This window comes from Epinephelus fuscoguttatus, linkage group LG22, assembly GCF_011397635.1.
Source record: "Epinephelus fuscoguttatus linkage group LG22, E.fuscoguttatus.final_Chr_v1".
In the NCBI taxonomy this organism is placed as follows: Eukaryota; Metazoa; Chordata; class Actinopteri; order Perciformes; family Serranidae; genus Epinephelus; species Epinephelus fuscoguttatus.
This window is the reverse complement of record NC_064773.1, coordinates 29181047-29206448: the sequence shown is the minus strand read 5'-3', so window position 1 is coordinate 29206448 and position 25402 is coordinate 29181047. Positions and strand designations below refer to the sequence as shown.

The 25402-nt window shown below is 42.1% G+C and overlaps 2 protein-coding genes across 7 annotated transcripts in view; both read right to left on the bottom strand.

The window, feature by feature from the left end:
• Window positions 1-10765, bottom strand: part of LOC125882475 (NXPE family member 3-like) — a 60047-nt gene extending 49282 nt beyond the window's left edge. For 2 of the 6 annotated variants that reach the window (XM_049566176.1, XM_049566173.1), the window contains exon 1: window positions 8534-8890. Coding sequence is in view for 3 of the 6 variants with exons in the window: in XM_049566172.1 (XP_049422129.1) it covers window positions 3724-4164; window positions 8534-8728 (636 nt within the window). In the remaining 3 variants the exon portion in view is untranslated. Of the gene's footprint in view, window positions 1-3723; window positions 4165-7611; window positions 7764-8533; window positions 8908-9825 lie in introns of those variants that run through there. The other 4 variants (XM_049566181.1, XM_049566180.1, XM_049566175.1 and 1 more) reach the window with 4 other exon arrangements.
• Window positions 10766-11032: 267 nt separating this feature from the next.
• LOC125882477 (NXPE family member 3-like) overlaps window positions 11033-25402 on the bottom strand; it is a 49189-nt gene continuing 34819 nt past the window's right edge. Inside the window, exons 5-8 of the mRNA XM_049566182.1 lie at window positions 23179-23474; window positions 20565-20635; window positions 16217-16423; window positions 11033-16134 (exon numbers count right to left, since the gene is read on the bottom strand). Of these exons, the coding sequence (XP_049422139.1) occupies window positions 15578-16134; window positions 16217-16423; window positions 20565-20635; window positions 23179-23474 (1131 nt within the window). The 3' untranslated portion in view covers window positions 11033-15577. The remainder of the gene's footprint in view (window positions 16135-16216; window positions 16424-20564; window positions 20636-23178; window positions 23475-25402) is intronic.

Below are 25402 nucleotides of genomic sequence, written 5' to 3'. Positions count from 1 at the left end.
CTGATTAGTGATTATCTGCAGGTGCACTAAATTGCAAAGGGAGGTCCTCTAGGCCCAGGAGGCATGATTTGCTCTGGTGCATTTCAACTGAGTCAAAAAAAGAGAAAACACATACACACTGCAAACTGAAAATACAATGAAATCCCACCCACAAACAATTCTCTCCTGAGGGGTATTCCAGGTAGGAGGTTCAACAAACCCTGAGTCTAACCCTGAACTCTGAGTTGACTTACCCTGAGATGGGAAACTCTGAGTATCCGGTTCCAGAACAGCTGATCTGAGTTAGTTCAGTCAACTCTGAGTATGTTCACTCTGAGTTAAGCCGACAATAAAAAGCCATCATCAATGGAGCTCCGACTCCACGATTCACCATGGCAACAGGTAAATTTTTAATCCAGTGGATGTAGAGATATTAATGCATGTGTAGTAGATGGTTCACGTTTATCTTTAAAAGAAGAGCCAGAGTCAGAGCGAGGAAAGTGTAAATAAGTTAACCATAAAGTTAATAAAAAAGTTTTATTCAGTGTTGTCCGTTTATTCATCATTTATCAGACTTACATTTCCTTAATGAAGATAAAGTGGTGGAATCTGACTGTGTATCAGGCTGTCGATACATTACATTATATTAATAATATATAATAATATATTTGTTCAGATTTAATGTGATGGGGAAAAACACAGGAGGCAGCAACTGAAAAATAGGAAGATTTAAAACATACAGGCTAGGCTATAGATCAAAGACATAAAGACCTGACTGTAAACTCACAGTCTGACCCAGTAATAATATGTTTGGTGATTTGCACTTGAAAAGGCGTTGAGGTTAAAATACAGTAGATTTTAAAATGTAGGACATCTATTTGTATCTTGACTCAATAGCATTCAGTGACTTTATTTCAGCTACAGATGTAGTAAATTTAAAGACACTGAAATGCTGCACCATTGCTCACTCAGAAATATTAACATACTGTATAATCCCCAATATTAGGCTATAGGAATTATGTTCCATCAGTGCGACCAATGACATCAGTGATAGAGATCATTAGTCATTGATACTACGTGTCTAAAGCTTCATACCGATTTTTAAAATTTAAATAATTAGACCTACACATTATGTGCAATAAACATTTGGGAGCTGCTCTAACAGACTGACAGTCTGATCCTTGTGCACAGTGTTATAAAAAATTATAGGCCTACATATAATAAGGACAGAAGTTTGATTCTGAGCTGAGGGTGAATTCTCGCTGTGTAATATTTGAATGTAAAGACAAAAACCGATGTCCAAAGAAATGATTGATGTGCATAAACACAGTAACTTAAGACAGTCCTGAGTAACAAACTAATATCCAGCAGGATTTAGACTGTGACAGACGGTAAATCTCCGCTAATTAACGCGCTTCGATACAAGCTTTGACACGGACTGAATGAATGAGGAAATGAAACAGCGTGTAAGAGGGAGGAGACGGAGAAAAACTCAGGGTTTATTGAAGAAAACCTGCCGTCGAGCAGGTTAGGTTCACAGACTCAGTTGCCATGGTGATTGACTCAGAGTTTGATTTACCTCTCTTTCTGGAACTGAAAACCCAGAGTTCCCCTCATTTCAGGGTTAACATACTCAGAGTTCTCACTAAACCTGCTTTCTGGAATACCCCTCTGGTCACTCTGTGACATATACACTTCTGATTTTGATGTCAGCAACACCTTCCAAAAAAAAGTTGGGACAGGGGCAACTAAAGAACACCTGTTTGGAACATTTCACAGGTCAACAGGTTAACTGGTAACAGATGATGTTATAATTAACAGGTTTGAAAGGGGAATCTTTGAAAGGTTTAGTTGTTCACAAACAAGGATGATAACTTTGTGAAAAACTGTGTGGGCAAACAGTCCAATAACTGAACGACATTTCTTAATGCACACTGAGTTTTATTTGTGTCATCATTGTGTCATAAAACTGGAGGCATCTTTAGATTCAGTCTTTACTGCCTGTAGTTACAACAGCCCAGTGGCCAGAAGAAAAATGTTGGCATTGTACACATGTTACATTTCCATGTTTCATATCTATCATATCAATGTTTCAAAAGTAACTTTGTATATGAGATGACTTTGTTATCTGGAGGTGGAGGAGATGGTGAATGATGTGATATCTGTTCAAGACCAACAAACAGTGACACCAGTTGTGATACAGGAAGTCATGTCTGTTTTTGTAGCGGCTTTGTAGGCACCAAAAATGGGTGTTCTGTAGTGACCAGGACCCCAGCCAGTTTTCATGGTGACCAGTCAGTAGAATTACAACTTCCAGGTTTGTCACATGATGCCCTGTGGCCCAAAAAGACTTTTTCTCATTGAATTACAGCAAGAAAGAGACCTCTGTAAACTAGTGGATACATTTTTTGTCACAACCCCTGCTAAATGACTCATTTCACTACAGGAATTAAATCCGTTCAGTCAAATAACAATGAGAAAGTTGAGAAGAACTGGACTTTTGAATTCACGCTAACAGTGCATTTAACCAGAAGTAGCCAACTCAGCCGGCAGAAGTCTCCAGTGTGCCTGCTCTATGGGTCGCACAATGTGAAAGCATTGGCTATCATTTGGGTGATCATTTGACAACTGAACCACTTTCCGAGCAATTTTCATATGAATAACTGGGACCCTGCTGACAATGCTGTATCCAGGTCTCTTTATACATCAATAGTAGCAACCGACTGCTATGTTTCCAGCTGGTCTTTCAGCACGAAAAGTGGTTGTTTCTTGCCTAGACATTGGCAAGATCCATTGGCACTTGATGAATGTTATTTTAAGTTATATAAGATGCGAGCCCTGTCTCTCTTTTCCCTCACCTCCGAAAGAGCTTCCTCTCATTGGCCATGGTGAAGCCACCTTTTCCTTTCATGGTGTGGCTGATTCTGGCATCACAGCTCAGGTTCTTTGGCTTGTAGCAGAACCAAGGCTCGCCTGTACGGAGGTCAGTGTAGTTGCACAGCGGCTGCTGGGTTGGACGCAGGCAGACGTCACAGACAGTAGTTTCAGAGAGTGAGCCTGAGCGGAAGAGGCTCCTGAAGTAAACCCTGTCAGGATGTTCCCTGTTCAGCCTTTTCAACACTGAGATGGCCTCATCAGGATGAACCAGCATCACCTGATTGGACAGAGAACCAGAGTTTTCACCAAATCCAAGTCATGTTAAGTCATATTAATAAAGACAATTATTCTGTCATTGCTGCCTTTTTGCTTGTTATTCATACCCATTGTCTCTGCACTCATATGATTGTAATTCTGTGTGTCACAAAATCAGTTTGGCTTGAAGTCATCATATGCTCTGACAGGACAAGCTCATCAAAAGCCCACTCCTCTTAACATCCAGATCCTCAGCTCTTTTCATCTCATTTCATCACCACCACCACCACCAGCGTCTAGACTCCATGGGGGGAGATACCTAATCCACTATGTCTTTCCCACCCTCTCGGAATAGATGACATCACGATTGCCAAAGACTCTTGTCATTTCTCATACTTATGTGCATATGTAAATAAATATTATTTTCTTTTAGAATGAGTATCTCCTGATTGAAATGTTGTCGTGTTTTGGGAAATATTGTTTTGTGAAATGCTGTAATTTTGTTTCTAAAATGATGTGTTTTTCTGTGTTTTGACCCTCAGGGCCACCACTGAAGATAGATTTACACACCTACAGTACAACCACATTTACCATGATAGCTTTTAGCAATACCTCAACCTGCGCGCCTCCTTCCCAGGGTAAGGAGAACACAGCAGAGTAGCTCCCATTGAGATGATCCAACACTTGCCCAGCTACACCTGCACCAAGCTTCAGGTTGTGCAAGCGGGCGAGTAAGAAGTCCCCCCCAGACTTCTTGGGACGGCCCTGGAAGTCAGACATTGTTATCATGACCTCCAGCTGATCCCCTACATGCCACTGTCCTCCTCCCCTCCTTGGGAGAATGGTGAAGGTGCTGTGAGCTGGATCACTGGTATTCACTGAGTAAAGAGGAGCTGGCAAAGGTGGAGTTTCAGGCCAAGCAATGGAGTCTAGTAGGAGGCGTTCCTCTAGAGCGTCCTCAGGGGAGAGTGGCTGGAAGGTGCAGAAGCTGTGATTCATGTCAGGGTGAGTGGTAACTCTCGGGAGGATGATGGCGTTCACTTCATGCTGAAACTGGCAGGGGTTAAGAGAGATTTCTAATCAATTTATAGACAGGTGCAAAGGTGATTCATCCAGCTATTGATGGTCTTCTTCCTAAAGCCTCCCCCACTGCCCTCTCAACAGCATCCTAGTGGCTTGAACATAAAAATACTAGATGAGAGCACTATTTGACAACAGCTCCCTTCTAAAATGTAACAGTTATACTTTTGCTCTCTAGGAAAATGTCCAACCCAACTGATAAGCCTTTGTCTATGGGCCTGACTTAGCTGCACACAATCTGGAATTTTACATCTGTAAGGCGACGTGATTCTTCAAGAAACCCTTAAATCAGTTGTAGAAAGAGAAAGAAAGAAAACTTTGACTTTAACAACAGATGAGTTACCTTATTTTAACCCTTAAACGGATTCTGTATGCAGAAGCTTACAGCAATGAAACTGTACTATCAATCAGATGTAATAAATGCAATCAAAATGGAATTAATCAAAGACAATGAGTCAATTATTTTCTATCTTTGCCCTATTGCTCCTTTACTCGTGACCTCCTTGGATTCTGAAGAACAAAGGTGGAAGTAAAAATGCAAAAAGTCCAAAAACCTCCAAAATCAGTAACAGCAACTCATTTATCAATCAATCAATCAATCAATCAATCAATCAATCAATCAATCAATTTTATTTATACAGCCCAATATCACAAATCACAATTTGCCTCAAAGGGCTTTACAGCATACGACATCCCTCTGTCCTTATGACCCTCACAGCGGATAAGGAAAAACTCCCCAAAAAACCCTTTAACGGGGAAAAAACAGTAGAAACCTCAGGAAGAGCAACTGAGGAGGGAACCCTCTTCCAGGACGGACAGACGTGCAATAGATGGCGTACAGAACAGATCAGCATAATAAATTAACAGTAATCCGTATGACACAATGAGACAGAGAGAGAGAGAGAGAGAGAGAGAGAGAGAGAGAGAGAGAGATGCAGGTAATGACAGTAGCTTACAACAACATTATTGAAAGTAATAATATTATAGTTATAGTTCTGGCTACTGTGGTACAATATGTTGAAAGTATGTATTAATATCTGGCAGTATACAAGTGTGACAATAGTCGTGTATAATAACAGTAGAAGTATGACTAATGACTAATGATGGCAGCAGCAGCAGGAGGCATCTGGCAGGACCACGGCAGCAGCACAACCACACACGTCACGCTGTCCAGGCACCGCTGCGATATGAGTTATGAGATATGATATTTAGTGGATTGAGTGTAAACAGGATAAGCTCCAGCACTTGCAGTAACTCCATCTCATCAGGCCCTGGTTCATCTCAGTCTACGGTAACAGAAAAATTGTTCTGCTCAGTTTATCGGTTCGTTTGAGATGAGCCAGGCCTGCGCAGATTCGATCACCGGCGATCGGCGCACAATGCATGCCGGTTAGTTTTGTGTCCAACTTCATCCCGACTTGCTCTGACGATCTAACAGCTGATTGGTTTAGATGTTGACTCAACAATATGACGTTTTAGATAAACTACTCATTTGTGTGGATTTTTAGAGATTAAGATTGTATTTGTCTGATCTGAAGGTTTATTCTGTGAACAGAAAACATGTTGTGTGACTGATGGTGAAGTTTAGTCACCAGAGACTAAATACATTCATCATAAACTACACACAGTCTACTGTGTATTGACACTGGACTTTGATAATCATTGAAGTATTTAGCAACACAGAGACTTGTGGTCAGTGGGATGTGAGGACTCTTAAAATAACATCAGATGTGAAGCCCTGACTATATCTGACTGAGCCTTAATGAAAGCGGTTGTCTTGTATTTTTTTTTTCCTCTGAAAATATGAACCTTATACTCAAGCACTGTTTATTCAGCCTGTGTAGTTGAGGGGACAGGTCAAACTGATATGATGCTGATTTACAGGAGAATTCATGTCAAATGGAGGATAAACCATGAACATAAACTACAGATCACCTGTAAAGCATTTTAATAAATTAATCTATCGTAATTAAAACAACTGGAGACTGAAAACAAACTGATATAAATATGAATTGACATCATTCCAGACAGGATGTTAGTGTGTCTGTGACTTCCTGTACGGACTGAAGGCTGCTGGAAACTGTCCTACTTCATCGCGGCCTTTTGTCACCGCCTCCTGCTGCAGCTGCCTGCTCTTGTCTACTTTCCAGGCGAGGGGCAGTTCATCTCGAACGAGCCTAATGTCTTGTTCTCAGATATAAAAACTTTGTCCAACTCCCAATCTTGTTCAGAGCGACAAAGTGTCCCCCAGCAATTGATCAGGGGATCTTCACTTCTCTCCCTTGGGTTCTTGTACCTTTTTCTCTATCACCACATGGACATCCTTCTTCAAATCTCTTCCTTTACTGCCCCTAAATGGATATCCTACATTAGATCATCGGAAAGCACAAGGCTAGCACGAGGAGAGTCACACGGACGGCATAATCACCTTTGCTACGTGACCGAAACTTTGTGTCCTTTCTTGAAAATTCAGTACTTTAGGTCATACCCCCAAGCAACCTTGGTCACAAACCAAGATTTTGCTGAACTTTACTGATCTGTTAATCAAATCATCCCATTTTCACAAGCTATCTGTGCCTGCTCGGCAGTCTTAGTGCTTTCCACCAGTCCTTTCATATCTCTATTCATAACCACAGGAAGTAGGGTTGCTGGGCTGCTGCAGCACCCCCTGTGCAAAAGGGGGCACTGCTGGCACTGAAGCACTTTGCTACAGCACCCCGCGATTTAACGGCTACGTGTCAGGTGACTAATCACGTATTTACCAATGACTTTTCATCAGGGATGTAGCAAACTGAAAAACTGTCAAAATGGCACAAATAGGCTATACATCTTTGATTATATTGGGAAGCCACAACAGGCCAAAAAAAAAAAAAAGTTTCAGCGAGTTGAGTTGGAGGAGGCAGACTTGCAGCCCAGTCTGAGGACCTTCGGCAATACCAGGAGAAAACCTGGCTTCTACTCTTAAGTATTTCTCGTTAATATCAAATATTCATGACCAAACAGGAAAAAAAACAAAACTTTTTTGATCAGATATGATTGACATTCACCAACTGTCATCAGATTTTGATTCAAATGTTGATTTGTTTTTCAGATTGTTCAGACTGAGCCCTGCCCAACTCAAACCACTGAAAAGAGCACAGAAAAAAAACATAAATACAGAAATCTCTGATGGGAAAAGTAGAATGGAACACACTGATGATTTTGGTCTCAGTAGTTTAGAATATTGTCGGCATAATCACAGGACTGAGAGGAAAATTAACATTTAACTCAAACTGCATTTAATTACAGTGAAGAGCATTACTGTTATCTTGAATCACAGTGAAACACATATTTAAAAAGTATACCCTGAAACCTGACCAACATTAAACATTTCAAATGGGGTCCATCATTCAAGTGATCCCACTAAAAACATGTTCCCACCTCCAGAAAGTCCATGTTATGTAGCACTAAGATTAAGACAGCCACGGCCAGAACGAGGAAGATGGTGCTGTACTCCCTTCTTGTACAAGCTCTGGCCTTCATGACAGTCCTGATCTATGGCCGTAGTAGCACTGTAACAACTTCCTCTGGTACTGAATAAAACATAAAAACAAAAGGGTAACTGAAACCTTGTTATGCTGAAACTTGAACATAATTGTGAAATTCTCTCTATACAAGTAATGTGACATGTCCAACTTTCAGCTATCATGACTAGATCCGGTCTTACAGGTAATTCATCAACCATCCATGAAAGCCACAACCAAAGACAGCAGCCTCTCTTGTAGTTAGGCAACCCCATAATGTACATCATGTACTGTAAATATCTGAATTCATTTGGACACTGCAGTCTCCTGTGATCCACAACACAACAAGTTGCACACATGTGTTTTCCCTCTCATGACACAGATCAGAATAGCCTTCTGCAAACTGTTCAAACATATTTCTGCTAAGACAACAAATGCCGTTGATGTAAGAGAAATCAGACAGTCTGATCTAAAGAATGCAGACGTTCAGAAGTTCAGCTTGCTGCAGCTTTGTGCTTGAATGTATACAGTATAAAGGTATCATGCTTCAGAAACAGCCCTTTTTCTCTGAACCAGTCACTAAATGAAATAAACGGAAATTGAATTATCTGCTGACAAACCAGTGTTTGAAAAAAATGTATTAGCAGCACATTTAAATTGTCCAAAGTCCTTACTATTAATTATCCAATTTTTACTCTACATACATATCATAAAACTGAAGTATAAAAGTCCCTCAAAAGTTCACATGTACATTAGAATGGTTGGTGGCAACATTTAGTTTTCACGTCTATAAAAGGAAACTCTAAATGTACTTTAATTGAGCATATAATGTGTCTTACCTCAGCAGAGAATCGTGTGGAGAGAACACAGTGATGATATCTTAGCAGGTTCTGCACTCTGTCCTGCTCATTTGCCGGAAAGTTTGTTTTGTTTGCTGGATTTCCTGGTAATAAATGTGAGGGTGGTGACTTCAGACAGCACTGGAGCATGCTCACAGCAGTAATAGACAAGAGTATCTCACCTTGTTTTAACATTAAACACTCCTACGTGCCAAAAGAGCCACCTCAGTAACATGAGTCCCTTTTACAGGCACAGTTGTTATATATACACACATGTCATATCATTTATTATTATTATGTATAATATAACAAGAATGTTGTCTATCTGCTAGATTCAAAAAGATTTAAGGCGTAGTCACAGGGCTGGATTTTTGATGGTGTGTTGCTTGCCAACAAAACATTACCAGCGATGGATGTGATTACAGCAACAGGTAAAACAGGCTCTGTTGTTGCACTTAAATATACTTAAGCACATCTTTTACTAGTAATTCTGTACTTTTTAAAAATAAACTTTCATCCAACTTTGTTTCTATTGGAAGAATTTCTTAAGTACAATTTAAGCACACTTGAAATGCATAACAAATTCAGTACATTTTACTTGAAACAGATTTTAAATAAGAAAATAGCACGCTTTTAGTACAATAATGTGCTCAACTAAATATTTTAAGTATACTTTGATCATTTCTGTAGATAACTATTATAATATACAATAAATATACTTTGAATCAAAATAAAGTGATAAAAAAAACTTTAAAGTACCATTTATTTGAATTTATAATGAGTTTAAAGTATAATTAAATTTTATCAAAAATGCTCCAAGTAGAAACAAAGTGGCTTCATGCAAAAGCAAACAAAACACAACAAAAACGGGCCTGTGCTTTAGAGATGCTTTGCCTTACTGTGCATACACACAGAGGGCACTACACTTCTATTCTGTAGTATAAGAAGTTATAATATATTGTACTTAAATGTGAAAATCAAGAAAATTCTTCTAGCATTTCTACTTTTTTGATGTATCAAAACCCTTAACATGACATGACTGTGCTGAAGTGTGAATTTTATGAACTGTATACCCCTACTAAAATTGAATCCTGAAATGTACTTCTCAGTTCTGTTGTGTCATTATTTAGTTAAGCAGCACTCAGACAGATTTTGGAATAAAAAAGAGAAGAGCATGTAAGTCAGTTTATCACACACATAATGTCATCTTTTCCAAAGCTCTCAAGAACATGTCTCAGTGTTAAAGTGTTGTGTGAATAGCCTCACTAAATATATTATGTTCAGTGGCCTACCAGCTCGGGTGTTCTTTGAGATGGAGTCCAATTTCAGCTGTACAGTGTCTTAGAGGCGCAGCAGTGAAGACTTTGCTCTCACTGGTAAATGGGTGGTACATAAAAAGACGCAGCAGGTAGATAATGATGGTAAAATTGGCTGTGCCTGTTGAGGTGTGTGAGGCTGAATCTGTTGCTGCAATGCCTTATGTAAAACACAGAGAATAAAAATCTCCTGCAATGGTCTTTGTTATAACACAAAAAAACATATCAAACATACAGTGAGAAATGGTCTATAGTTGACCCTTAAATAGGATCAAGAACAACAATTTACTTGCAGTCTTTTTTCACTGACAATACAAGTTATATGTATTTACATGATAAATAAACATAGTGGTGTCATTACGTACCAATGTGAATGTCAACCATCTGATAAATGGTTCAGTCCATGTGACATAGGGGTTCAGATGTGCAGAACACACAAGCTCCAATAATGTGAACATACAGTGGTCGAAAAAAGTTTTCGGACACCCCATGCATTTGTGAAATATTGCATTAAGAATCACTCTTAGGTCTTCAAGTGCAATTTCTTTCAGTACAGTCACAGCCAAAATACTAAATAAATCCTAAAAACTTAAAATTGATTGGTTCCATAAAAATACATAAGAAATTTTGAGTATTGGGTCATTTTGGTACCAGTGATGAAGGTCGTTCTTTTCATTAAAAGACACAATTTTTGTTGCCAAGCTTCGTGTCTACATAAAGCCAGCACATTTGAAAGTTCTTCAGACACAAAAATGGCTAAAACAAGGAACCTAACGCAGGAAACACGCCTGAAGATAAAGATTCTCAGCCAGGAAGGGTACAGCTGCCGCCAGATAGCCAGGAAGTGCAGATGCAGTCCTTCAGCAGTTGGATACACTCTGCAGAAATACAGACGAACCAACAGCTTGGAAGACAAACCAAGATCTGGGCGTGCAAGGGTTTCTTCAGCAAGAAATGACCGCATCCTGATCTGCATGTGCAGGCAAAACTGCCCCACGACATCACAGGAACTTCAGCAGCAGTGGTCAAACCAAACTGGTGTCCAGTGTTCCACCCGCACTGTACGTGGCTGACTTTTAGATCATGGCTTAAGGTCCTACAAGGCTATCAAGAAGCCCTGATCAATGAGAGACAGAGGTTAGCCCGGCGTTGGGCCCAGGCACACAAGAACTGGACAGCCAGGAATTGGAAGAAGATTTTGTGGTCAGATGAGTCCAGTTTCCAGCTTTATCTTCCTCCTACTAATGTGAGGGTACGCAGAAGGCCAGGCGAAGCATTATCTCCAGCATGTACAGTACCTACTGTCAAGCATGGTGGAGGCAGTATCATGGTTTGGGGATGCATGAGTGCTGCTGGTGTTGGTCATCTCACTGTCTGTGATGGCACATTGAACTCTACCAAGTATTGTACCATTCTCAAAACCCACATGCTCCCTTCTGCGCGTGCACTGTTCCGTTGAGGTAAAAACTGGATGTTTCAACAAGATAATGCCCCTTGCCACACATCCAAGGCCAGTAGAACTTGGCTGCAGGAGCACAGTATCCAGGTCTTAGAGTGGCCAGCTCAGTCCCCGGACATGAGCCCCATTGAAAATCTGTGGTGGATTATCAAAAGGTCTGTTTCAAAGCATAAACCAAAGAATTTAGAAGAATTAAAAGCAGTAATTCAAGAAGAATGGGACAAGATTATCCCTCAACAGTGTGAAAGGCTCGTGGGGAACATGCCAGCCAGGATTAGAGCTCTACTACGTGCCAGTGGCAGGACTACTAAATATTAATTTGATGATGTGATGGTTTATTTATTTTTTGTTCAGTTTTGAACACATTCTCTGTTATTTGTTGACTTTGATACCGACAATGTTGAGAACTGACATATTGAAACTGTCAAGAATTTAGTTTTGTTAGTTTTTCTTGTAAACAATAAACAAAAAAATATAATTTGTATTTGTTTGTATCTGTCTAATGCAGCCACACCTTTTGAAACACAAATATTTCATGATAATATTTGAGATTGTGTAAAATTTTAAGGGTGTCCGAAAACTTTTTTCCACCACTGTATAAGGCAGACTGCAGCCTGATTGGCTAAGTCAGAATGCCTCACCAAAAATTAGGGGCTCCTAAAAAAGTACAGAGAGAACAAGAAAATGAAAGGAGCAGAGACGTGATGACAATTGTCCGGCAAAAACGTGAAGAAGCAGCAGGTATGACAGGCAGAGCTGAGGGTGAGAAATGAAGCAGACTCATTGTTAGAAAATAAAACCTGCTGCGCAGATTTAAGGCTACAGTGAAGACACAGGTATCATACTAAACTACAGGACCTAAAGCATCCATTTGCAGTAGAGTACAGCTGAACAGAATAACGTGGTTACATACTGACTTTAGTTCAATATTACTGGTCAAGTGTACAGGCTTTTTTCACAACTGATATTTGGATTTGTCATGGTAGAACACAGGCACGTGGTGCTCAAGCACCTGCCCCTTTGCCCACTGTCTAGATAAGTGCCCTTTTTGCAAGACAACTTTTTCTATTTCTTTTTTCTTTTCTCTTTTCTTTTTAATCCTTTATTTTAGTTTTTCAATTTGGTCCATGGCATCAATTCTCAATTAAAAGTGTGTTGTATGCCCGATTGCTGCATCTGAGTCGAACCTCTGCCTCTTTCTCTGTAACTTCCCCTTTCACAGACACCACAGTAATTGTCGGTAAATTTAGCACCCTGCAGAGCAGCGTCATGTTTCCCTTACCTGCCTTCATAGGCAGACAGATAATGATAGAGTTTGCTCTGAGCCTCAGCACTGTTTGTCACTGTTGTGAAATTAAACCACTTTTAAAACATCTCAATACAGCCAGACGAACTTAGGCAATAACCCAACATTACATTTCACAACAAGTAAGCTAGTCTGGTGTAAAATTACACCGTCTCCCTCCAACTCTTTGGCTGATTCAGGTTCACCTGCTGCCTGGTGCGAGTGGAGACAGACGCTGAATTACCTTCCCGCTTCCACATGTCTTTTTAAGCCAAAAACTCAATATGAAATAATTGATCACAGGCCTGTTCACTGGGACAAGAGAAAGAGGAGAGAAGGAGAACAAATTGAGGAGAGGAGAGGAAAGGAAAGGAGTGGAAAAGAGAGCCAGGAGAGGAGAGGAGAGGTTTTCAAGTCCCTTTATTAAATCATTTCAGCAATGACTGAAAACCATTAAGTTCAAACCATCACGAAAAATGAAAAACAAAACAAACAAACAAACAACAACAGACAAAAGCTGCTCCTGAATAAACAGTCCGCAGACACAGTAAACGTCAAACAAATACTCAGAAATTATACACCAGCTCTCCATTCCCTGTCACAGAGCACAGGACACCCCCAACAGTCCATCTTTCTTTAAAGTCCTGTAAATTGTCCACAGATTGACAGTAAAATGTTCCACTCTGAGCCGGGATTTCAAGAGTCCTTCTAAGACCGGCACCGGCTCCACACTGCCAGCACCCTGAGTCCGATTCCTGCGAGTCAGCCAGATACGTGATGCAAATATGCTTTCGCTGGTCTCGCGCAAGTGCGCACATGTGAGCGCGGAGCACAGAGAAGGCTACACTGAGGCTAAAAACAAAGTTCAAATGACATTTTTCAAAGCAACTATATATGTCGGGGCTTCAGGACACTTGGATTACTACGGATGAGCATGTTGGAGATATTTTGTGGTTTCAATTTGTGTTCTTGGACGTTAGTCTGGGGCGCCGTCAGCCATTAGGTGTGCTAGCCGCTCCCCCCGCCGATCTCCGCAAGGGATGTGAGGACTCTAAAACTTCACCAGAGCCTCCCTCGGCATGAGGGTGAGTAGATAATGGCTGAATTTTCATTTTTGGGTGCACTATCCCTTTAAAATACTCAACAAGTAGCTCACAGATTAGTCTCTGTATACAGACTCTACATTCAGTGAATGTAGAGTCTGTAGGCAAACCCTGGAGATCGTGCCTCTGGAAGAAGAGCGGAAGAGCCCTGGTTTCCGGTTGTAGACTGTTTGTAATCCGCGTGATATTGACCAATCATGTTTGAGCTGGCTGCAGTTGTTGCCAGGTTAAATGGTCTGTACGGTGAACTAACGAGGCGGAACATAATTGGCATCACTGCAAACTATGAATCCACCGCAATGGTTCAGCACTTGGTACTTATATGATCGGGGGGAGGAAACAGAAGTCGGAAACGGAAATTCGTCTCCTCCAAACTGGAATGCCAAAAAATCAGGGGGTCTGCCCCCAGAGCTGTATTGCCGTCTGCCGGAAGTCAGATGCCAAATACAGCCGATGGGTTCCGAGAATGCTCACAGATTAACTCATCCGGCAGGTAAGCATTGTTAAGAGTTTTTAACACTTGTAACACTCTTTCACAAGGCATTTATGGGACATTTACACATAAGCCCAAACATAATGGTGTCATACATGCACATCACATCCTATCAGATCCAAGGTACTTCCCACTTCAGTCCTTGAACATCAGATCTTGTCAGATCCTGCATCCAATACAATACACCAATGAGTGTGTGTGTGTGTGTGCACATCGTCCTTGAACATCAGATCCTGTATTCAATACAATACACCAATGAGTGTGTGTGTGTGTGTGTGTGTGTGTGTGTGTGTGTGTGTGTGTGTGTGTGTGTGAGCACATTATGTGGATACATGAAACAATAAACCAAGGTGTGACTGGTTATGATCAAGCAGAGTATACTGCCTGGACATGTATTTTTAAAGGTCAACTGATACTAAAGCATAAGACTAAACAGGTACATTACACTAACAAATTTGCTCCCAACCTTGGCCAGAAAAGTGGCCTGGAGTTCAAGTCAGTTCTTGGTCAAAAACCCTTTTGTCAAAATCACTTGAGTCACAAAAATACTCTGTAGAAAACACTTGATGGAGCAGGATCAGATGCAAATGACTTGATTGTGTAGTTCATACAGACACAACAAGCCGAGCCAGAACTTTGGAGTATTAGGGTATTTTTTCACTTGGTCCTTTTTAGGTGAACCGAACTCAGTTCTCTTAAAGTGGACCAAAAAGTGGACCAACAGAAAGGGGACTCAGTTCTCTTTCTGGTCCACTTCAGCTTTGATGGGGCCTCAGTCCTCTTTCTATTCACACTATAGCCTACACACACATGCCTACACACACACACACACACACACACACACACACACACACACACACACTTTGATGTGGCACTGCAGCTGTTGTTTGATCTTGTCCTCGTTCCATATCTGGGGGAGTGCAGTTGTTTCATCATCAGACCAAAGTACTCCTCGTCCACTGATTATGCATCTCACTGAAATAGCGTGTGATCTGTCTACTGCACGTTTGGAGGGCTACAATACAATAGCAAAAGGCAAAGCGGACCCAGAGCCTTTTTTGTTCAAAATGCACAGGTTAAGTGAACCACACCACAGACTTGAAGCAAACTGAACTCAGACCACTGAGTTCTCTTGGAGTGTTCACATTTACGCAAAAAATGCTGAGTCACTGCTCTGAGTCCTCTTAGGTGGCTGAAAAGGACCAAGTGTGAAAACACTTCATCAGCTGTTTGGCCTATGCATCAGCTGCACAGTGTTTCACCTGCACATCACCATATCATTGTGTGGTTCACACTCACCACCCCTGTTCTCTTAATTTCTCAACATGTGGATAACATGTAAACTTCGCATGCTTGAATCTAGACTCCCTCCCCCTATCAACACACACCTAGGTGCTGTTTTGAGGGCACGCATGGGACAACAGAATATTAATCATGTTTTTAATAATGGGAGGTAGTGGGTGGATGTTGTGTGGCAGGTGGTGGGCCAGGACCATCGACCAGGCATCGATCAGATGAACATTCATTCCTTTAAACATGGCTCTGAGCACCTTATAACGCTGAAGTGAGTACCAGTCACTGAAGATTAGCGACAGATCAAATGTCAAAGCTCTGGGGTGTCCTGTCCGGATGATAACCACTGTCCCTGGAGCCCTGGTCAGCAGCCGCACCACTGCCCTGCGGATGCTCTGCAACCGCCGGATGTAGAGCTCTATGGGGAAAGAGGGGAAGTGAGCCCAGATGCCAACTCCTACAATGGTGTCGGTGCCTCCGGTTAAGCGGTCTATTTCATTGGCAATGTAATAAAATGTGGTAGGTGGGACCCTGATAAAACTGACTAAAGGAGGGCCGTGGAAGTTGAACGTCACCATGATGCTGTTTGCATTGTCTATGGCCATGAAAGGTCCAAATTTCGTCCGGCCCTGTGGGTGAAACTCCTTAAGATCTGAAAGTATACAGAGGGAACAGATTAAGCTGCAGTGTGAACAAAATCAAACTGTTGCCAGAAATCCCTGCCGATCAGGTACCTGGTAGGTTTTTGTTGAGGAATTCAAACCACTGTCTGACAGTGGAGTCTCCATACAGGTGGACTTTCTTCCCTTTCAGACACTCAGTGATAGCGGAAGAGGTGTTGAACTGTTGAACTGTTGTTCCATCTAGCGCACGCCATGCACCCTGGTAGTAATAGCCAGAGGGTCCAGATGTCACACTACTACTCTTCACCTCCAGTTGACCTGAGAGGAAGTAATAGGTGGGGATATTTTTAGGGGTCAAGATGATCTGTCTTTTAAATATCATACAGTGTCAAAACCTGTCAGGATTAAGTTGGGTTTCTATTATAGAAATGAATTCTATTGCTCTTTTGGTGCAAGAAAAAACAAATGGTTTAAGCAGCACTTTTATCAGCTGTTTATTATTTTAATATTTCAAATTAATCTTCCTTGAAAATGTTGGATTCAGTTTTCTATGCTGCGTTTTGTCTCTGATTCAGGTTTCAGCACACATCATTGCAGTTTATATAAGAAAGTTGATTTGTCTTCTTGAGACCACTTTAGGATTAACACTGGTGCATTTTTCTTTATAAAGGCCATATTACATGGACTGTCTTCTACTTGCAAATCGAGAGGGAGGGAGGAAAGCAGTAATTTGTGCCTATTTGTGTGTAATTTATTTGAATCTCACCTTTTGTTTTCCTTTTGTTTTGCGTATTTTGTATTGTTTTGCGTATCTGGAACTGTACTTGTGAATGTGAGAATTTTAAAAGAATATTTTGTCTGCACATGATTTTAAATATTAAAATAGCCCTCCAGAGGCAGATCAGTACGTCAGTCATTTTTCTTTTGATTACTGAAATGTTTAACCACTAATACTTAGCCGTATTTTGAGTGTAACCCTTCACCATAACATACAACTAGTGTTTTTATCAGTAAAAATGGAACATTTTTCACACATAAAAAGCACAAAGATGTTGAAATCTAGGCATATTCTGCCATCATAACTTTGCTCTCAGAATTCACCAGATTGATGCCTTTAAATCAAATACAAAATTTTCTCCCGGGGGAGCATGCCCCCGGACCCCCTTACACATATATATATCTTATTGTTCAGACTTAGATATTTGACCGTACTTGTATGTGCCCCTGTATCAAAAGGACTGGCCCTAGCTTGGGCCCCCCATTGAAACTGGCCTAGAACCGCCACTGAGCATTACTCAACTTACACGGTTTGTTTGGAAGAAACTGTGCAAGGTTTTTTGCTTCTTGCTGGCTGGTTTGCTGAACATAGTTAACACACAGAAGCACTGCCCAGCAGAAACACATCTCGTCTGTGTGATTAATTCAGATCACAATACCACAGCATGTATGCCGCCTGGCCCCGCCTATTCATGGTGCGTTTAAAGAAAAAACACGTTACCACATGTTAAAAACGAATTGAGCGGCTGCAACAGCTGTAAAAAGTGCGGTGGACAGAGGGCACAGATACGGGAAGTGCGGGGGACATGTCCCACGCGTACCCCGCGTCCGCTACGCCCATGAAACCAACCTTAACTTGAAATAAGGTTTAAGTCTTCTGTGCCTCTGATTCTGCATCTTTCATTTCAAGGAAGAATTCTGAGGTAGAAAGCATCCGGTCTGTGTATCAGAGCAGGTTCTAATCTTTACATCCAAATCGATTTAAAAATCACCGTTAGTATGACTTTAGCTGCTTTCTGCAGGTTTCATGATGACTGGCAGAAGGGTTATGGAGTTAGGTCCATTTTTGTACTGAGCTACGCCCCATCAATATCCTTAAAACGTAGTAAGAGATCAACAAGCTTTTGATAAATTTTTGTAAACGTAAGCTCCCTCTTTACCTTGATGCTCCAGCGCAGTGCCTGCATCACTACAGAGGCCACACCAAACCACCTATACATTTCAAACTCCATTTTACCCTGACTTATGAACAAGACCCCAGTATACTTGAAGTCCTTCATTTGGGGCAGTAACTCTCCCATGCTAGAGGAGGCAATCCACCGTTTCCCCAATGAGACCAATGGACTCAGATTTGGAGGTGCTGACTCTCATCCCAAGTGCTTCACACTTGGCTGCAAACCACCCCAGTGCATGCGGGAGGTCACAGTGTGACAAAGTCGACAGGATCACATCATATGCAAAAAGCAGAGATGTAATTCTAATGTCCCCACACCGGACCCCTTCCTCCCTTGGCTGTGCCTTGAGATCCTGTCCCTGAATATCACAAACAGAGTCTGTGACAAGGTACAACCCTGGCGGAAAATGAAATCCACTGAGAAAGTGTTTTACATTATGCTAAGTATGCAAGCACAGCTCTCCCTCTGGTCATACAAGGACCAGACTGCTCATATCAACAATCCTGCAGTATCCCCCCTAACACTCCTCAAGGGATGCGGCCATGAGCTTTCTCCAAGTCTGCAAAACACATGTAGACAGGATGGGCAAACTCCATCTAAAGCTAGAGCTGGTCCGCTGTTCCACGGTCAGGATAGAAGCCACATTGCTCCTCCTGAATGGCTTGACAATCAGTCAGTGCCTCCTTTCCAGCACCAGGGAGGCTGAGCATACCCTGATAACTGGAGCACATCCTCCAGTTGCCTTTTTTTGAAAATGGGAACCACCACCCGGTCTGCCATTCCATAGGGCACTGTCCCTGACCTCCATGCGACATCGAAAAGGCATGTTAGTCAAAACAGCCCAACAATATCGAGAGCCTCCAGCATCTCAGGGCATAGCTCATCCACACCCAGTGCCTTGCAGCTGGGGAACTTTTTGATTACCTCAGCAACCTCCATCAGGGATAGAGTTCCCCCATGTCTTCAGGCTCTGGCTTCCTCCATGGAGGACATGACAGAGTTTCTCAAAGTTCTCTTTCCAACGCTCAACAATATCTCCAGTCTGGGTCAGCAGTCTCCTTCTCTGCTGAACACAGTCTAAGCCAAGCCCTGCTTTCCCCGCCATGAGGTGTCTCATGGCTTGCCAGAACTTCCTTGAGGCTCAACTGAAAGTCCTTCTCTATAGCCTCCCTGAACTCCTCTCACACTTGGGTTTTTGCTTCGGTGGCCACCACAGCCCTTCTGGCCAACCAGTACCTGTCTGCTGCTGCAGAAGACTCCTTGGCCAACCAAACCAAAAAGGTCTTCTTTTTTAGCCTGACAATCTCCTTCACTGCCGGTCTTCACTAGCAGATTCTGAGGTTGCCGCCATGACAGGTACCGACAATGTCAAAGACATATGGCTGCAGATGTGATGATACAACCACAAAGTCAATCATCGATCTTTGGCCCAGGGTGTTCTGGCACCAGGTACACTTAAGAGCCTCCCTATGTCCAAACTTGGTATTTGTTATGGCCAATCTATCACTAGCACAGAAGTCCAAAACAAACACCACTCAAGTTCAGGTCAGGCAGGTGGTTCCTCCCAATCCACCCCTTCCAGGTTTCTTCATTGTTTCTCACATGAGTGTTGACGTCCCCCAGAAGACCTAAGGAGTCCCCAGTCAGCACACTTTCCAGCCCATCCCCCAGAGACTCCAAGAGAGCCAGGTACTTCAGTTGCTGTTTGGCCTGTATGCACATACAACAGTCGAGACCTCCTCTTAGCAACCTGCAGTCGTATCAAGGCAGCCCTCTCAGAACTCCAACAGCAGCACTCAGCTGGGGACTTAGGAGTATCCCCACAGCCGCCTGGTGCCTCTCAACCTGGGCAACTGGAAAACATGAGAGTCCTACCCTTCTCTACACCAGAGAGGTTGATACCACACCACCTCCTACACCAGGTTCCGTGCCCACCAGAGAGGTGACGTGGAGGTGACAAGTGGTCTTCAAAAGTGGAAGAAATGATTGATGGCAACAAGAACATTAATACACAAGTTTTAACTGCTAAACATTTGGGCTACTTGCTAGCTGCCAGTAATCTTGGTTAAAGCTAAAATTAAGCTAATTTCCAAAAGCAGAAAAGTGTTGTTGTGCATTGTAATGGTACGCTCTGAGTATATGCAAATAGTAAACACTCCATCCACACAGTTATGGAAAAGACAGTGTTAGCTTTCTAGCCAAGAACAAGTAAGCAAAATTTTGGGAAAACTGGTATAATGTGATTGAATGAACATCTTATGGGCTAACCTTGTTCCAAAAAGTCTAAATACACTGCTAACAGCTGATGCCATGTTCATCAAATTTTAGCATAGTATTCCATGCTCCCAGTGCTTTTCTCATATTGGCTGAATACATCTCCTAAAGGCGAATGCTAGCGAGAAGACAGTGGTAAGTTGGGTACAAACAGGCTTTTTTCTGTTTTAATTTGTAGCTAATTTAGTTTTGAGTTACAGACAGTGGTGACAGTAGTAAAAAATGTGCTTTACCTTTCTTTTTTGGCAACACAGTGAACCTGGCAGGTCCTGAAGCCCGAATGTAGACTTTTAAGTTGACACCACTGAGGATGAGAGCACACAACAAAATATCTCTTGAACACACTACATGAGCAACATAAATACAACAAAGGTGGGTACAAGTCTGAAATTTCTATAATTGGAGACAACTGCTTGGAAGTTAATTCAACAAATTCAAAAAGGAAAGAAAATACCTTTAATATCACTAGGCTACAAACCTTTTATTCTATCATCTCTATTTTCTGGAACAAGCCCACAGTAAGGTGAGTCTTATGACTTGCACCGTTTTCACTCTCTGTTCACAATGAGGCCTGTGGTCCTTCTGCCTCCCCCTCCTCTAGGAGACTACGGCTGCAGAAATGGAAGCTCTACAGCAGGGACAGAGTCTGCCCACACACACAATTACTGGGCTATTAGCATCACAACACTAATGTATTATGGATTTAACAACAAAGTTGAGCAGCTTTGGTGTTGGTGTGAGTTTGTTGGGACCATTTAATGGCTCAGTGTCAGATGTTAGCTACTGCCATTGTGTTAGCTCTTGCTAACCAGGCAGATGTTAAACCAGGCCTCCGGGAACACAGCTTAGCCCTGCTTCCAATTTTTCTTAGTGGGCACTCATGGTGTTGCAGCAAAAAACAACCAAACAAACAAAAATAACATTCCCTGCAGTCCCACGAACATTTCTCCCTAGACCATCACTGTAAGAGACATTTATAAAACTGCTGACAGGCACCTTAAGCTGCAAACAAGAACAATTATGGCTCTTTGCATTGAAAACTTTTGCAGGCTTTTCTCTGCACATTTCTTAAGTTCTGTGGATGCTTTTTTATATATATTTGTCCACAAAAAAATTCATTAATAAAACTACTAAAATTACCGCAGTAGCATCTTTTAGCTCTTTGTTTCAGTTTTGCAGCTCACACATTTATTTTTTGGTTGAGTCTAACAGTTCTCATCAACATTATTTATCAGATGCAGCAGGCAGCTGTTTTCATCGAAGAGCCTCTAATTATCCAACTGTGCACTACTTACCACTGAACAGCGGACAGACAAAGTTAGCAATTAATTGGTGAACACAGCAGAGCAATTAGCAGCTTGGACAGATATTTCACTCCAGAGTTGGTGGAGACTAAACTAGAACTAAAGGGAGAATCAATATTACACTCACATTTGCCATTAACACAACTCTAAAGGAATGCGAATGTGGCCACATGTCTACTAGATGTCTACTATGTCACTGCTAACACTCATACTTCAAGGTATATAAGGGGAGAGAGTATTTGCACTGATCATAAGTGCTATATTGTAGGCAACTGGACTTGCTTGCGTTTCTTGAAGACGTTCCACCTCTCATTCAAGAGGTGTTTTCAGTTCTAACTGACTGGTGTGGAGTCACAGTTTTTAAACTCTGTGTAGCCATCATGTGTGTCGTTAGGGTTAGATGGGACCAGGTCTGTATGAGTGCGAGGTTGTCTAGGCAGGGATCCCAACACCGCATTGTTGGTGTGAATGTCAATGTTTTAGGATGTCCAAACCAAGGAAAGGTTTAGAAAAACATGTGGAAGCTGCTGAAACTAAAAGAGAAGGACTTAGTCATCAGGAAAGAGTGTGATGTTTTGACAACTACGGTTAATAGGTGGTCAAGATCCCTACAAACTGGCTCATTCTGTCTTGAGTTGACAACCCTAATGCTCCCTGCCTGTTTCCTATCCCAACACTGTGAACTATCTTGTTTTAATATGATATATATTTTAATAAAGCACACTTTTGAACCTATACATTTTAGTAAAATTTGACAGAAACTATATTAGTCTTGTACAAGTGGAGTAGGCTATGAAATGAGATCAGAATCAGATATTTAGTCAAGAATGCATGAAACAGCAGCTAAATATCAATATGCTTGCATTCTATGACACCATAAAATTAGTTAAGTAGTTATTAATATTTCACCTACCTGACAAGAAATGCAAATCAGTGTTTGTTGGCAGTTCTTATGGCCCAGGGGTAGAAACTATTGCGGAGTCTGGAGGCATGTGATTTAATTGACCTGTAGCGCTGAATAACTGGGGCCCTGCTGCCAAAACTGTACCCAGGTCTTTTTATACATCCATGGTAGAAACCCATTGCTTTTCCTGCCTGGATAGTGCCCCCCAAACCATTTTTTTACACACTTCTCGAACTTCCCATCAAGGAGACACATAATGATAATAATAATAATAATAATAATAATAATAACAACACATTATACTTATGCAGCGCTTTCCAAGGCACTCAAAGACGCTTTACAAATTCAGGGACAAAAAAACAACAAAACAAGCAAGAGAACAAATAAGGGATGAGGATGAGAAACTGTCAGTGATTGAAAGCAGCATTGAACAGGTGAGTCTTAAGTGTTTTTTTGAATATGGAGAGAGAGGGGAGTCTCGGATGGGTTTGGGGAGTGAGTTCCAGAGGGTGGGAGCAGCAATGGAGAAGGTTTGCATGAGCAGAGCAGAGTGTGCGATGGGGAGTGTTCACATAGTTAGCACTGTATGAATGTTATCAGAGGGTATAAAAAATGCCAGTCCTGTCTCTGTTCCCTTACCTTCGAAATAGCTTCTCCTCATTGGCTTTGATGAATCGACCATGTTGTCCCATGGCATGGCTGATTCTGGCATCACAGCTCAGGTTCTTTGGCTTGTAGCAGAACCAAGGCTGGCCTGTTCGGACGTCAGTGTAGTTACACAGCAGCTGCTGGGTTGGACGTAGGCAGATGTTACAGTCAGTAGTTTCAGAGAGTGAGCCTGAGTGGAAGAGGCTCTTGAACAAAATCCTGTCAGGATGTTCTCTGTTCAGCCTGTTCAGCACTAGGATAGCGTCACTAGGATGAACCAGCATCACCTGATTGGACAGAGAACCAGAGTTTTCACCAAGTCCAAGTCATGTTGAGTCATATTAATAAAGACAAATAAAATCAAAACCACTCAAAGCTGCACACTCTGAGACTATGGGAACTGTACGGGGCAATGTGGTTCGGGATAGAGTGAGTGCATGGTGAGCAGACAGAGTCTCGGTCAGAAGACATCAATAGTATGGAGTGAGGTCTAGGAGGAGGCAGATTACGATGCAACACAGCTTTTTTTTTTACTTGAATTGAATGTTTATTCTCCTTGTTCCCTATTTCTTGTGTCTGGGTATCTGTGTGCTGCATCAAAAAGAGAAATAAACATACAATAGAGAGATACAATGAGTGATCAATTCATGAATGATCCATCTCTAACAATCAAACAAACTAATGAAACAAATCATATTAAAGCTGGTATTCCATATTCACTATTCAATCAAATGTACACTATATACAAACAACTAAAGAGGCCATAATAGCCAGAGTCAACCACAGGTAAATCAATGATCAGGATCAAACAATTTACATGGCATGTCTGGAAACAAAGGATATCAGGCAGAAGTGCACAAGAAGTGAACTACCTGCAATAGTATCAAGAGCAACCAGACTGATAAATTGAGACTCACGTTAACTGTGAAGATGCACACATCAAACACCGGACACACAAGGCTGCAGAGTGAAGGCGAGCAAAGAGTGAAAGATGGGTGAACAAACAATTTATGGTCTCCGCCCCTGCTACAGGGTTTCCTGGGCAGGTAAAGTGGGCGTGGTTTAGAAAGGTAGCCTGCAGTTTCACTCTGGCACTTTCACCCTTTGTGGGATGGTGAATCAGGAATAGTTGAAAACACATATAATTCAGAGGAGTCTTTTCACAGCTGCTCCGGGGTGGGATCAATTCCTCCCCGAAAAAGACTCATTCTTCTTTCAGCTCAGGAAGTACCATCAAACATAACACTGGACTGGTATAAGTTTGTCGGCCGACTTGAACGTCAACGGACTGGACACATCCATCTCTACCCGTCATGACAGCTGTGACACACCCTGTTGGCCAAGAGGCCCGAGGCAGCTGGGGGTCAAGGATCCAGAAGTGGTCAGCTAACATCTGGCTGTGGCACCACTTTCGTCGCCCAAAGAGCTTGCTACTGCCGAACATGGCTTGAGGCAAGGAGGCATCCCACCGCCCCATCAGGAGCAACTTGGGAGTCCCTGGATCTGGATCTGCAGCATTGGCAGAAAGGTAGTCAAAAGGCTTTGAATTTAGGATGCCCTCCACTTCAATAAGGACAGTTGGCAGAACAGCTTTAGAAGTGATCTGATTCCCAAGAATCACTCGCAGGACATTTTTGACTGATCTGATCTCGCGCTCCCAGACTCCGCCGTAGTGTGGAGCACCTGACGAATTGAATGTGAACAAGATCTGCTGGTCTGCCAAGAGTTCCTGAGGTTTGGGCTCCGTGACCTGGAAGCACTCATTCAGCTCTCAGTCTCCTACACGGAAGTTCGTCCCCCTATCTGCCAGGATCTCAAAGGGCTTGCATGATGTGATATGAAACGATGGAGAGCTAGAAGAAAGGCATCAACATCTATAGATTTTCCAACAAATCAAGATGCACGCAATGGGTAGTTAAGCACTTAAAGATGATTCCCCATCGCTTCTCTGCTCGCGGATGGTGTAGGGTCCAAAGCAGTCTACACCGGTGGACCAGAAAGGTGGTTTAAAGAAACGCAGTCTGGCAGGTGAAGATCAGCCATCTTGGGCATTTCCGGAGACAATTTCCACCTCTGGCACTCCCTGCAACTGTGCTGATGCTTACGGATTGCTGGTCTTCCTCCCAAAATCCAATACTTGCATCTCAGTTCTCCGAACAGCACCCGGTTGCAGCAGGGACTCATCATAGTGCTTGATGATGAGCTGGGTAGTAGG